At 33.2% G+C, this 14999-nt stretch overlaps 1 protein-coding gene across 5 annotated transcripts in view; it reads right to left on the reverse strand.

The window, feature by feature from the left end:
- LOC124357483 (stromal interaction molecule homolog) overlaps nt 1–14999 on the reverse strand; it is an 87175-nt gene that overhangs the window by 43107 nt on the left and 29069 nt on the right. For all 5 annotated transcript variants that reach the window (XM_046809322.1, XM_046809323.1, XM_046809321.1 and 2 more), the window contains exons 5-9: nt 12633–12748; nt 11279–11448; nt 8271–8423; nt 7889–8157; nt 5342–5505 (exon numbers count right to left, since the gene is read on the reverse strand). In XM_046809322.1, coding sequence (XP_046665278.1) covers nt 5342–5505; nt 7889–8157; nt 8271–8423; nt 11279–11448; nt 12633–12748 — 872 coding nt within the window. The remainder of the gene's footprint in view (nt 1–5341; nt 5506–7888; nt 8158–8270; nt 8424–11278; nt 11449–12632; nt 12749–14999) is intronic.

A 14999-nucleotide genomic window follows, 5' to 3' on the forward strand; every position in this document is an offset into this window, starting at 1 on the left:
CGACACCAGCGCCGAACAGATGACTCTTCCATCACATTGTCTCCATACACTTCCTTTAATTGGCGATGAATATCACAAGGTCGAACGTTTCTTGCGTTGAGAAATTTTATTACAGCCCTCACTTCACAACTGGAGGCATTTTCAATTTTTTTAAACATTAAGAACTGCCACAGAAACAACACAGGCAATGCTAGCGTCACAGAACTTGTAACAGAGAAGGCAGACAAGCCACTGAAGCAATCTGACCTTGACCGGCGGCTACTCGCATCGTCAGCGCCTCACACGGCGGAAACGGGTACTACTTTACGGATGGCCCTCGTAGTAAGTGAATTTAAACAATCTGAAGTAGGCACTTTTTAACCGAAGTAGGCTTCTCGGTCCTACGTAAGTATATTTTTTTTTCTTCGTCAGGACAAGGCAAACTCTACTATGGTACTGGAAATATATTAGACCTGAAATATGTGATAAAGGCTAGAAATTAGACGCTTTTGACCGAAGTAGGACAGGACGCTTTTTCCGCGACCTGTGTATTTGTATTTTATTGATCAAAATAATAATGCAGGCTCAGCTGTGACATTGCAAATATAATTAATTAATGTGAACCAGAAATGCTCTTCCATGTGCAAAACATGATACATTAATTAAACTAAACTCTGATAATATTCACCATGAACTTAAATAATATCTACTTGATGTATCCCTACTACCATCACTTTACATCATAAGTGCTTTTACTAAGTAATATAAGGACTTCGGTTCTAAAGATTGCGTGCGAATCCACGGGTAACAGCTAGTTTTGTTATAAAAGGTATAACGATGGCAAATGTCCGAAATCCTGTTATCCTTTCAAACCTTCCATCATCAATAACAAGCTTTAAACAAAGAATTATTTGCAACACCATTGGCATCTTTGCTTGTGGACTACTTTAATTCAGCAAACTTTAGATTGTATATTCTACACAATAAACTAGCTAGCTAACTGTTCAGTAGTTGTACAGCATTATCCCTAAAACTGAATGTTACATCTAAAGTTATTTGCAACATCATTGGCATCTTTGCTTGTGGACTACTTTAACCTTTTCGCCGCGTAAATCGACAATAGTCGACTCACCGTTTTTTCCGTTCGCCGCGTAAATCGACTTTAGTCCACGGCAGCAGAAAAACTTCTCCGTTGGCTGTGTAAGGTCGACTATAGTCCCAAGTGAGTAAAACGCCTATATTCACTGCCTTCTGTAAAAGTGCTACAGCCGCGCGGCAAATATTTGAACTAGACTAGTCACATGACGATGTTGGGCAGTTGTTCGGTGATCGCGTCTGCTGCTTTTTGGAGCGTGTTTACTAACATTAAACATTGGTTATGTTTGGTTATTTGTTTGATTTATTGTATTCATATTGTTTAGTTTTTTTATTGCTTAATATTTTAATGCAAGTAAGTGTTTCAACATTAAAACATTAAAAAGTGTTGTGTTACTGTAGTGAAATATCTTACAACAAAAAGGCTGATGATTGTTAGGTATGTTAGGCTAGTCAGGGACAATAGTTTTTACAAATTTCTAGCCTGTTGAGGTTATCCTGTTTAATAATGGAACAAAACAAATAACCGATGATGAGATTAATGAATATTTGAATCATGGTAATGAAGACTCAGATTTTGAAAAAGGTGATAACAATGTAGACTTTTCCTTCTGAAAGTGATATAGATGGTCCATTAGATGAAAATAGCCTAGAGCATCTAGGCCTAAATCTCAACAAAAAACAATGCTACCTTGTGGGATGAAATTCAAAATAGGTTCTAACATAGTATTAGACAAAATACCTAAAATTTTACACTTTGTGATACACCTAAGGTCAAATTTGAAAACCTAACACCAACTGAATCATTTCATAAATTTCTTTCCTGAAGCAATCTATAAATATGTAGCTGAACAGACAAAAATTTATTTTATTCTTTACAATGTGTTGTGATGTAACAACTGACATTCCCAAAACGTTCTAGACTACACCAAACTAAAAGAAAATCGATGAAAGGGACATGAAAGCTTTTGTAGCAACGCAAATTTCAATGGGACTCATTCATAAGCCAAACGAAGAAGATCATATTTTCAAGAAGACGGCTTTTGGCTGACAAAAACTCCGCATTTTCCAAAATATTTTCTAGAGACCATTATCAACTAATCAAGTCTTTTTTTGCATTTCAATGATAATAGTAATCAGGTGTCAAAGGGTAATCCTGGATATGATCCACTGTTCAAAATAAGGCCCTTGATAGATTTTGTTTCTAAAACATATCTAGACAACTATGAGCCTGGAGAGCACTTTACTTTCTATAGATGAAAGTATGGTTAAATTTAAAGGTAGGCTATCCTTCAAACAATATCTCCCAAGCAAGCCATCAACAAAATGGGGAATCAAGGTATATGGTCGCTCTGTGACTCTTCCAAATGGATTTCTGTTGAGATTCAAGGTGTATACTGGGAAAGAAAACCGACAGTAAAGATGAGGGCGCTGGGTAGTAGAGTTGTAAAAGATTTGTTACTAGGTTTTGAATCTACTAACAGAATCATATACATGGACAATTTCTACACTAGTGTTGATTTATTCAACGACCTGAGGTTGAGTGGGTTGGGAGCATGTGGTACGGTGAGAGCAAACCGAAAAAATTTGCCTGCACAAATGAAAAATTTTGAAGAAAAAGAAAGGTGACTTCCCAACAACATGGATTAGAGAATCTAAGGATATGATAGCATGTTCCTGGCAAGATACAGGGGAAAAGTAAACATGCTGTCTACTGTAGTGACACTGAGTAAAATTAATTGAAGTCAGATCAAAGACAGGCAGACGAGAAGTCACGAAACCCAATATTCAAGTACTGTACAACAAAAATATGGGTGGAGTAGACTTATTTGACAAGTTTTTGTTCTACGTATCCTTATGGCCATAAATCAATGAATATGGCCATAAATCAAAACCCCCTATGGCATTTTTTGTCATTGAAATTGCATTGATAAATGGCTGCATAGCTTATAATATGCAAAATGGTGTAAGAATCTCTAACCCACAAAAAGTTTCAAGAACAGGTTATTGACGGGTTACTAAGTGCCATGGCAACCTAAACTGCAATCCGACGTGGTCGAAAATTGAGCAATACCCTCTTGATGACAGACTATCAGGGAAAATCCATTTTATCAGCCAATATGGACAAGATAAAAACTACAAACCCAAACTGTGGCTGTTTGTAGTATCCTACCATCAAGCTGCACCAAAAAAGGAATAGGCACGTGTAAAAGAAAGCAAACATCGTATTTTTGTAAAACTTGCCAGGATGAGCCACCCCCCTGTGCCATAGTTCCTTGTTTTTGAAATTTATCACTCTATAAAGATTTATAAGAAAAACTTGCAATTGCTAAAAACCAAGACAATCTTGTAAGGCTATAAGAGAAATGTTTGCATATTGGACAACATTTTTGCATTTTTTATTTTTTTATGTTTAGGCCTACTAACTTGTATTTATTGTGACTTATTACTTGAAACTATTAAAAAAGTAAATTGAAGAATGAATAGTTTTTAACTTTGTGTAAATAATTCTAAATGTATAAAAGTGAGTGTTGTGAGACATGGACTCCCCTGCTACTTCTGCGCCTCGTGCGAATCACCACATTTTCAGCTTTACTGGTAAATTTATATTATTATGTACAAATTTACTTGTTTTACACAATATCATATATGGGTGTATGTACAATTTTAAATTATGATATAAAGTTCATTCAGACTGCACATCAACCAACGTATACAATTTAATATATTTTTTTACAATTTTTGATAAAATAAATAAAAAACATGTATTATTCACCATAAAAAATTTTAATGTTGCGTTTTTCTTACTAAAACATGTGTATAACATCTCAAGGAACCAAATAATAATGTTTAATAATTGTAGGAAAAAAAAAAATTTTTTGTCAAAAAATGTAAATCTTGGAACAGTGTTGGTTTATTAATTCGCGGCGAAAAGGTTAATTCAGCAAACTTTGATTGTATATTCTACACAATAAACTAGCTAGCTAAACTGTTCAGTAGTTGTACAGCATTATCCTAAAACTGAATGTTACATCTAAAGTTATTTGCAACATCATTGGCATCTTTGCTTGTGGACTACTTTAATTCAGCAAACTTTAAATTGTATATTCTACACAATAAACTAGCTAGCTAACTGTTCAGTAGTTGTACAGCATTATCCCTAAAACTGAATGTTACATCTAAAGTTATTTTGCAACATCATTGGCATCTTTGCTTGTGGACTACTTTAATTCAGCAAACTTTAGATTGTATATTCTACACAATAAACTAGCTAGCTAACTGTTTCAGTAGTTGTACAGGCATTATCCCTAAAACTGAATGTTACATCTAAAGTTATTTGCAACATCATTGGCATCTTTGCTTGTGGACTACTTTAATTCAGCAAACTTTAGATTGTATATTCTACACAATAAACTAGCTAGCTAACTGTTCAGTAGTTGTACAGCATTATCCCTAAAACTGAATGTTACATCTAAAGTTATTTGCAACATCATTGGCATCTTTGCTTGTGGACTACTTTAATTCAGCAAACTTTAGATTGTATATTCTACACAATAAACTAGCTAGCTAACTGTTCAGTAGTTGTACAGCATTATCCCTAAAACTGAATGTTACATCTAAAGTTATTTGCAACATCATTGGCATCTTTGCTTGTGGACTACTTTAATTCAGCAAACTTTAGATTGTATATTCTACACAATAAACTAGCTAGCTAACTGTTCAGTAGTTGTACAGCATTATCCCTAAAACTGAATGTTACATCTAAAGTTATTTGCAACATCATTGGCATCTTTGCTTGTGGACTACTTTAATTCAGCAAACTTTAGATTGTATATTCTATACAATAAACTAGCTAGCTAACTGTTCAGTAGTTGTACAGCATTATCCCTAAAACTGAATGTTACATCTAAAGTTATTTGCAACATCATTGGCATCTTTGCTTGTGGACTACTTTAATTCAGCAAACTTTAGATTGTATATTCTATACAATAAACTAGCTAGCTAACTGTTCAGTAGTTGTACAGCATTATCCCTAAAACTGAATGTTACATCTAAAGTTATTTGCAACATCATTGGCATCTTTGCTTGTGGACTACTTTAATTCAGCAAACTTTAGATTGTATATTCTATACAATAAACTAGCTAGCTAACTGTTCAGTAGTTGTACAGCATTATCCCTAAAACTGAATGTTACATCTAATGTTATTTGACTCTGGACTTTATCTCTAAAAACATTGCCTGTACTTGCATGTCCCAATGAACTTACTTCTGAGCCCTGCGCCACGCCCATTGGCCTGATTGCGATACAATAAGCTTTCCAGTACTGCCAGTCCACTGTTGTTGATGATGTTGAAGCCTAACAACAACTCAATCTGCTTCCACCTGTGACATCGTTCTGCCAGTTCCTGTGTCACCTCATTCAGTGAAGTCCTGTTGGTACAATAATTATATTAGCGTAGATAATTACAAACTTTGTTCCTTATTTCTACAAATAACCGAATCATACAGGATGTTTAACATCAGTTCAAAAGTATTATATCAGCTGGCAAAATACAAGTACAAAAAGATTTAAACATTAAATAAACAAAAATTTTGCTATTGCATTTAATCTGTTTTTGTTGTGTTTTAGAAAATATTATTAATCTAGCATTAAATTATAACTACTACATAAAACTTATGTTGGGTATGCGTATTGAGGATCAATTTCCAGATTATTTTTCAAAAATGTATGATCATTCATACATTACAGTAGAGTTCCGCTAATCCAAACACGGTTAATTGCATGTTACAGACATAAAACAACACAACAACAAAATTGCATATACACGTGTTCTGCTTAATCCGAACACGTCCAGGAAGAAATCCTTATATTTATTTATAATGATAATGCACAATTATAGCAAATATTTACCTAAAAAATTAAAATGGGTGCATCATACAATAAGAAAAGCTTTTATTAAATATTCGTACAGTTTTTATTAGGATGAATTGCGTACAATACAGTACATTAAATAAATAATGGAGTTTAAATAAAGTACCAAAATGAAACTTATACGTTAAGTATGTGTTAAATTAAAAGTGAAATCAAACAAAAACTGGGCATACAGTACTGGTATTATTTTTGAGTACAATACTAATTGTTAAAAGACATGAATTCAGGAATTGTCTTTAGTCGCACTGAAACTGGTCTATTGGATGATGCACAGTTTCACCATTGTGTCATCAACGTGGTATTAGCAGATGTAGCAGTAGCCTGTTCCTCTAGGTATCGCAGTGCAATGTCAAGCCCTGCTGTACCGTCTGCGTGTGGCTCCAACTCTCCTTTATCATACAGGTTCTCATTGTTACTTCCTTTCTCCTCACACTCCATTGATTCTTGAGTTACTGCGTGAAGAGAGTCTAGCTTGTCTTGTCTATCTGAGTAATGGTGGTATGCTTTCGCTCACTCACCATACCAATCAGCTCTCACACTTTTATTACACAAGTACTCACAACATTGGAATTAAGGTTCACACTGAGATGACACACTACCAACCACTACAGACTACAGTGCAATGTGTTCAGCTGTTCTATGAGTCATGAGTGTGTATTTTTGGCACACCGATCGGGATGGAGAGTACTGTCTGCTTCATACTGCATATACATGTCCAATGTGCGCTACAAAACTACCTACTACCTACATTTGTCACATGAAACACAGTACAACAATCAGAAAACGTGTTTTAATAAACAATATTGATAACTTTATAACATAGACCCATTCTCATGCTTAAAACCATGTTTTGCTGTCATTTCGGCTAATCCGAACGATCACGTAATCCGAACTGGGTTTGGTCCTAATTAGTTCAGATTAGCGGGACTCCACTGTACATTACATGAGTTTTTTATTTACCATTAAATAAAATAACATTGTTTCTATCTTAAACATTTTAACACAATAATGAATTTATTTTATTTTTAATGCTTTTATCGAATTAATTATTATATTTACTGATAGTAAATAAATGGATTTGAAATTTGATTGAAGGGAAAGAATCTGATTCCTCCTTTGATGGAAACTGAATTGTCTGGGAAAGCACATTCATGAAGAGTGAAATCTTAATTTAACCCTCTCCCGCTCGCAAGGCATGAATCGCCACGGCCACGACATAGCCACTGCAGCCTAAACGGCACAGATCGGCACGCACTGCTTTACTTACTAGAGCCGATAAGTGCTGCTCTCGAGTAGCAATAGTTTGTACTACTACGGATTTTTTGCTATCAGGAGACCATTTACTTTACTTTTAAAGTAGATTTATTTCATTATTTTGCTATTTATATTAGTTGGTCGGAAACAATAGCGGGTTGTAGTCGTACACTTCGTGACAGTGAAATCGATCTCGTTATTAGTAGTGATTGCGACGATTCAAGTGAGTGTAGTGATGTACCAGAGCTTTGTGAAGTGGTTGGTGGCATTGAGGATGTAGTTCGGAGTGATCACAGTGGCAGGAGCAGTGACGGCGAGCCAGACAATGACCTTCACCAAGTAACTGCGTAACAAACAACCCGGCGCCCAGCTGTCCGTGTGCCCCCTCCCTGGTCTCGTACAATCAACTTCATTGAACCAATATATAGTAAAATAATTAATATATATGATTATAGTTAATTACAATGACAGAACGTATGTAAATTGAGGTGGCGCGTATTCTGACAGAGCGCGACCGGCAGAGCGAATTAATTGAGGTTAGAAGCGCCTGGAAAGAATGCAAGCGGGAGAGGGTTAAACACGCTATGATGTAGTATCTAAATCGTATAACACCTAAATCTGACTCACCTGGCCTCAACGATACTGCGGTCAACATCATCGATAGACTTTCCGTGTGTGGAAGCGAAGGCTCCAATTAGACTTGAGCGCTTCTTCCGTAGCTTCTCACAGGCTTCCCGTGCCTGCTGCAATTGCTTCTCAGCATTTATTTTCTTCTTGATGTAAGCCTTGTTCTCTATCTCATGTGTGAGCTGCAGCCACTGTTGCAGGCCTGGGGGTGGTGCCCAGCAGCAATCTTTCAGTTCCCCTTCCGCCCTCTGAAGCTCATTGCGCAGCATCTACAACACAGGAACCTCTCATTCTAATGTTTAAAATTGTCCTACTGTTTCTCTAATTTGTAAATTATCCTTTCTTTTTAAATCAAATTTAACTTAAAAAGTAACAAACTCACCTCAATCTCGGCTTTAAGCTGTGACACTTCCAGATCTGAGTATGAGGTTCTTAATTCTCCTGCATCCTCTCTCTGTTCTTGTAGTCTCCTCTCCAAATCCTGCTTTTCTGTTGTTGCACATTCCTTCTCTTGTTTAGCACTCTCAAGCTCTTTCTGTCAAAGATAAATTTATGTATTATAGGAACTTGTAATGAAGAGTTTGCAATATTACACATTAATTTATATATTGTTAATAATTGAAAATGCTATACAATGTTTGGGCACAAATATGACCAAGTGGTTTCAGACCTGTAATTGGTTAATTCTGGTAACTTGCCCTATTTTATCATTCTCCTACAATAATTTTCTTCAAAAACAAATAAATTTTTTTATTATTAAACAAGTTATTCTTTGTTTATACAGGTTGACTTTTTTAAAAGGACCACCATTATGATCTTTGAAATTATGAAAGCAAACTTTGAATGGGGAAGACATAACAAGGAAAGGTGTATTAGAGAGACTTTTAAAAATATGTATTTCAAACTTTTAAAAACTTCTGCCATTTTCTAATATGGTGGCAACTAGTGGTAAAAAAAATTGTTTTATGGAACAATCTATTATTATTATTATTATCTTTCCAAAAAGTAATTTTAAGTCAAGAGCTTGTTCCATTCTCCGACAGATAGAAAGACGGACAATCATTAACAAATTTTTACATCCCCTCCAGCAGGCAAGCCTACTGAGTCATAGCTTCAATGGCACTCAGCCAAATTCCATAGTTGGGCATGCACCATCATAGAGCTCATTCTTGTCTAAGTAAATATTAGGTTTCACTCCAAATTTTGAAATCAATAGGTGAAATCTTTCTCATAATGTATCTTACCACATAATGCATTTCCATTTTTGTTCATTCAATTGGGTTTCATAGCAGTGTTAAAATAATAAAAAGTTCCAGTACAATGCAAGAGTGTGCTGAAAACAAATCTTGCCATGGTCTGATAACATTGACTTTCCATAATGTTTCTCTTTACTCTATGAATAAAGTCACATTTTGAACTCTGAAATAACCGGATTAAGTTTGTTTACAAATTTATTTATTTATTCTGCTACTTTCTCGTTGCCATCATGGTCTCTAACACAGCCAAATCCCATGAAGCGGCATGTACCATCATTGAACTCAGTATTGCTCATATATAAATGAAACTTCATACAAAATTTCAAGTCTATAGGTCAGTTTGTTTTCAAGATATCGTGTGGACAGACAGACAGACAGACAGACAGACCGATAGACAGACAGACCGATAGACAGACAGACAGAAATGAAATTTTTCCACCCAAAAATAATAATAAAATAAGGGCGTTCCATAACAAAAATCACTGTATCTGAAAATGGTGGCAGTTTTAAAAAGTTTGAAATACACATTTTAAATGTTTTTAAAAACAAAGAAAGATTCCCCATTTAAAGTTTGCCAGATGTATAATTTCCATAAGATCACAATGGTGACCCATTTAAAAAGCCACCCTGTATAGTTAAAAATGGGATTTGTTTATTCGCTGAGCTTTAGCAAAGCCTATCATTTCGTAGGGCTGGAAAAATTGTATTTGTCTGCTTGTCTGCCTGAACAAAATCTCGAAAATAAATTAACCTGTATACTTTAAATTTAGCATGAAACATCATTTATACAAGAATGATCTCTATGATATATGATTTTCATGTCAACTTCTTTTTTGTATGGTCCTTGTTATGACACATGGTGTGGGTATACTTCTACCTTGTAATAAAAGTAGGATTACAATCTTTTAGAGCTCGCGCACTATTTTTCTATAGTGTGAATTGGTCAATCCAACAGTAATCTCTGTGTAAAAAAAAAACCATGGAAGATAGTTTTGCACCTTGCTCATGTAGTTGTAGCCAGTCTTCTTTACATAAAGGGTAATTCTGCAATGAGGTAGCTAATGTATTTAGTTGCAGGTAAAGATTAGTGACTGCACATGCTCTCCTCTTCATCAAGAAAGTGGAAGATCACTCAAAACAAAAGTACTATTACAGCCAAGTTTGTAAAAAGTGTCTCTGCTGGAATCATGTGGAGTAGTATTTGCAAGTATTCTCTTCTAACAGTTATCTAGTTGTATTGTACTCAGGCCATATTTGTTATAGATCCCAAATGATGATTACATATCTCAAAAGTCACTGAGTTGTAACCTAACCTGACTGCTCCTACATTGGCTACTTTACTTTCTTAGTTACATAAATCGCTGTGTTGAATTTTTTTTAATCAATCTATCGGCATATGCTGCCCACAGAAAGCCTGAATCCATAGTTTGAATTACAAGTTTTAAGCTGAGCCAGCTCAGTAATTAGAGAGGCACAGTAGTTGGGAAAGTAAAATTCGGAGTCATTTGTTTGTGTTTCTGAAGTGCTAGTAGGTTTTAATGTCTGAGCTAGGTCCGTTTTGTCATCTTAGTTTAGTTTCAGCTTTAAGTTTAAACCAGGGTTTTTTTTAATCCTCAAAGAGGCACTGCCTCATATTCGGCTTGTATGTACATGCTTGCGTATGGGACTTTAGAAAGTATGAATATCCTCTGATCTTTTTAAAATAATATGGCTGGAAAGAAGAACTAATCTACATATTAATACCAGATTTGTTAAGTCCTATTTTAATTTGGTTCCTCTATGTTTGTTGTAGAGTACTCCCAGTCAAGGCTCTAGGCAGACAGATGACGGCTGTATTTAACATATTGTAAATACAGACTGGTTGTATATATGTAATAATAATACATTTTTTAATGTTTAGTTAACTTCTGAATGGAATTATATATAATTTGCTATATGGACTCGCTTAAAGTTGTGTTTTTTCCTATAGTCTCTTCATTAAAAGAAGTAAATATCTAATCCTAAAAATCTGATTTTATGTGTTCTCTTTGCAAAATGGATATGCACACAATTGGATATACATTCCACCAGTGTGAACCCTCAAGTTTCTTTTTTTAATATTATTTTACTAAAAAATGATGTTATCCTAGTTTACCTGTAGATTTTCAAGGGCTAGTTCAGCTTTATGTAAACTCTCCATGTCTTTCATCATCCTCCTGAGGTGACGTCTTGAATTCTTGTTCTGTCTGTAGGCGTACCAGCACCCAATCAGAGCTCCCAACAGCAGTGTTACTAGGATCAGGTCCTTCAGGTAGTTGGTATAATCTAAAGCATGACAAATACAATTATTTGTTGAACATTATTGTGCTAAAAACGTAAGTTTTTGTTTGAACTACTTCTCAGAAATTTTTAACAAGAATTTAATTAAACAAAAACTTCAAAATGTACTTAAATATTTTATACAACATATTAAAACTGTTCTGCATTGAAGGTTAACAGCACAATTAATATTTTACTCATTGATTTATTACAAGAAGATTAAAGATTATTTGGTTGAAAGACTTGTCAAATTTAGTTATAACTTTTAGGAGGCACAGTTTAAATCAGTCTTCTTTGGATTTAAAATAACTATAAATCTTTACAAGGGTCTACAAGATTCGAATGAATAAATTTTGAACTTAAACTTGACATAATTAAAATTATTAACAATATTTTTTCTTACTGTGTAATAAAAACTAAATGTTAAATTGCTAAATAATAAAATTTAAATGTAAGAAACCAACTTATAATGAGGTGAACATAAAAATTAAATTACTACGATAATGGTAAAGTGATTAAGTTTTTTATTAATACGTGTCAAGTCTTACCAAATATCACATTAATTTCAATTCGTAATATTATTACTTAATTTAATCACATCTGGTACACAGCTGCTCACTGCCTTACTCGCTGAAAAAAAATTGATAACTTCTAAATGAAATCTTTAAGATGCCAAAGTTTTTGCATTTTATTATATAATTTATTGACATAATGTGTTGAATTATTTTTAAATTCTGTACATAAAAATAGAAATGTTTGTACAGTCACAACTTTAATTTATATACATTTGTTATTATTTATATACCAGTATACAAGAGTCAAACAAAGTTTTTATAATAAGTTAATAATTTGGATTACAAATATTCAAAGAAATTAATACAATTTATTTTGATTCACTATTTTAATAAATTTATTTAAATACCTGCAAAGTCATACTGAACATTGTAATTAAACACATATTAGTATCTGATACATGAGACTTATGCTGTAGCATACAAATCTTGGATATATAGTTTCAACTAATTTCATCTAACTACTTTTAGAGATAAATTTCCGGTTAAACATATTTAAACTCAGCTTTTATTAGTTAATATAATAAACAATAAATGCGTTATATATAACAAAATATGATAAATTACGCATATGTGGTGATTGAATTCTACAAGATGATATTGAATGTTGATAATTACCCTTAGGTGGCCCAAAGAGGACAACATCCATAGCCTTGAGGGCAATCTTTTGTTTGTGTATCGGGTCCTTGATGCCCAGGACATTGCTGAGGTACTGCATGTTGCTTACAGCCAATCTACAAGACAAGGACAAACACTTCCTCATACACAATTCTGAGAAAAAAGATATTATCTAAGTAAACAGCTGCGGCTGCTCAAGCCTATAATACAAGTTAATGTCATGTGCAAGAGGTCTGCACTTTTACTAAATGCCAGGCTGCCAATCTGTAGGGAAATTCTAAAGAAGGAAACTTAAACAAATTCGTTCATTATAGTTTGTCCTCTACAGATTTCAGATACTGTAAAATAATCACAAGTTTGTATATAATATATGTGAACTCTTAATTTCACTTTAGCTCAAACAATTTTGTCTAAGTACAGATTAATGGATACACTTCAACCACTAAGATTCTTCTATAGTAATTTGTACTCTACTGAATATTAACTGTACATGATAAGAATGTTTTATGTTTTTATTTGTAAAAGTCACATCTACGTTGGATTAGTTGAGGATAATATCTATATATTGAATATATTTGTACAAATTGCAATATTCTAGTTCAACTTCGATGAAGATTGATTTATAAAAAGTATCTGCTTTGCTGGGTCTTGGACTCGGTCTCTCATTTCCGGACTGAGTATGAGGACTGTACCACTGCACCACAACCCTTACATTTTATGATTTAATTATTTGCATTTACCTGTTTTTGTCTAACATTTTTAAAAACCAAATAACCATCAAACGAATTTTAATATTGTTAAATTTGTATGAACTGTGATAGCCTAATTCAATTGAAATAATATTGAATATATCAATTTTCATAACTTTTTTACCACTACCACTGATGGTAGCAAGTTTATGTTTTATCAAGGCACACAGCTAATTTACAACAACCACCTAACATTGATTTAAAAAATATCAAAAGTTTATTTCCTCTTAAGACTAAGAATATAATAAGAAATATTTTTATTGGTTTTCTTTTATTGTTATACTGTTTACAAACAATTCACATTTTCATCATTACCATAATTTAATTTTTTATTTAAGCTAACTAGAAAGTTTTAGAAATTTTTTTAAAGATTTTCCTTGTAATACAATTAAAATACCTGAATTAAATTTCTGAAAATGAATAACTTATTGTGTATCACCTGTTCTAAATGTTGGAAAAATAACAAACTGATGAAAATATTATGCTATTGCTATAACTACTCAGAAAACCAAAACATATTTCAATTATTCTTAATTTTACAATCAAAACATCTATTGGTTTCTTTTAAAACCATTTTAAAATTTAGGTAATTATTGCATTATTGAAGAGGATATTAATTGGGTACCTCAATTAAACTACAAACTACTGCCAATAGACACTCACAATGAAAAGTTGAAAATCTCTTTTATTCATTGTTTGATCTTCATAAGGAGGATATAATGAAATTTGTTATATAAACTAGTAAATATGGTTATTAATACAAAATGTTGAAGCAATTTGCCATTTTAAAGTTATTTCTAGTATAAATGGCTGTCTGCCATTGTGGCTTTAGCTTTTATAAAATATTTATTATTTCATTTTCAATTTTGTTTAATGTATTGGTTTTAAATTATAGTAATTGTAACAGTTTTGCAAGCTAGTAACAAAATTTCAAAATTTGGAACTAATGATTTTCAAAAAAAATTATATGTGAAAAAACAAAATGGTGCGTGTATGAGAAACTGAAGACTGACATATTGGTAAGCATATGAGTCAGATATTTTACACTTTATCTCTTAGAGAGTTAACCCTAGGATTGTCCATTAACCTATTTTAGGTGCTTCTAAGTTCATTCTGTAGTGCCCAGTGACTCATATCTAGTCTTTGTGTCATCTTCATTCTTATGACGAATTTAACCATCAAACAAGGTTTTAAACCTGACAAATACATCTTCCTGATGAACTAAACTATCCCAAACAGGTACCAGTATTGAAATTTCCAATAATCTCCTTTGACTATAGCTACTTGTAAAGTAGTTACATTGTTGAGGCTAGTTTTGACAAGAGTAAATAAACTAACAATACTTCCAAGAATCATACCAAAGGGAATTTTTGGTTTGTGAGAATGAAACTTACATCACTGAAAAGGGCAGTTTTTTTTAACGGACAGTTTTATTGTTACAAACCTAGAGGTTTTCTTTACACATATAAAGAATTAGGTGCCTAGCGACTACATATGCATTTCTCTATAATCCCCAGTGACTATATGCAGTAGTTTTTACAAAAAACTGAATATTTTTGTGACGAAACTACCATATTTTGATAGCAAAAGTTATATACATAATAATGTATATAATGTG

The sequence above is a fragment of the Homalodisca vitripennis genome, chromosome 3, assembly GCF_021130785.1.
Source record: "Homalodisca vitripennis isolate AUS2020 chromosome 3, UT_GWSS_2.1, whole genome shotgun sequence".
Taxonomy (NCBI): domain Eukaryota; kingdom Metazoa; phylum Arthropoda; class Insecta; order Hemiptera; family Cicadellidae; genus Homalodisca; species Homalodisca vitripennis.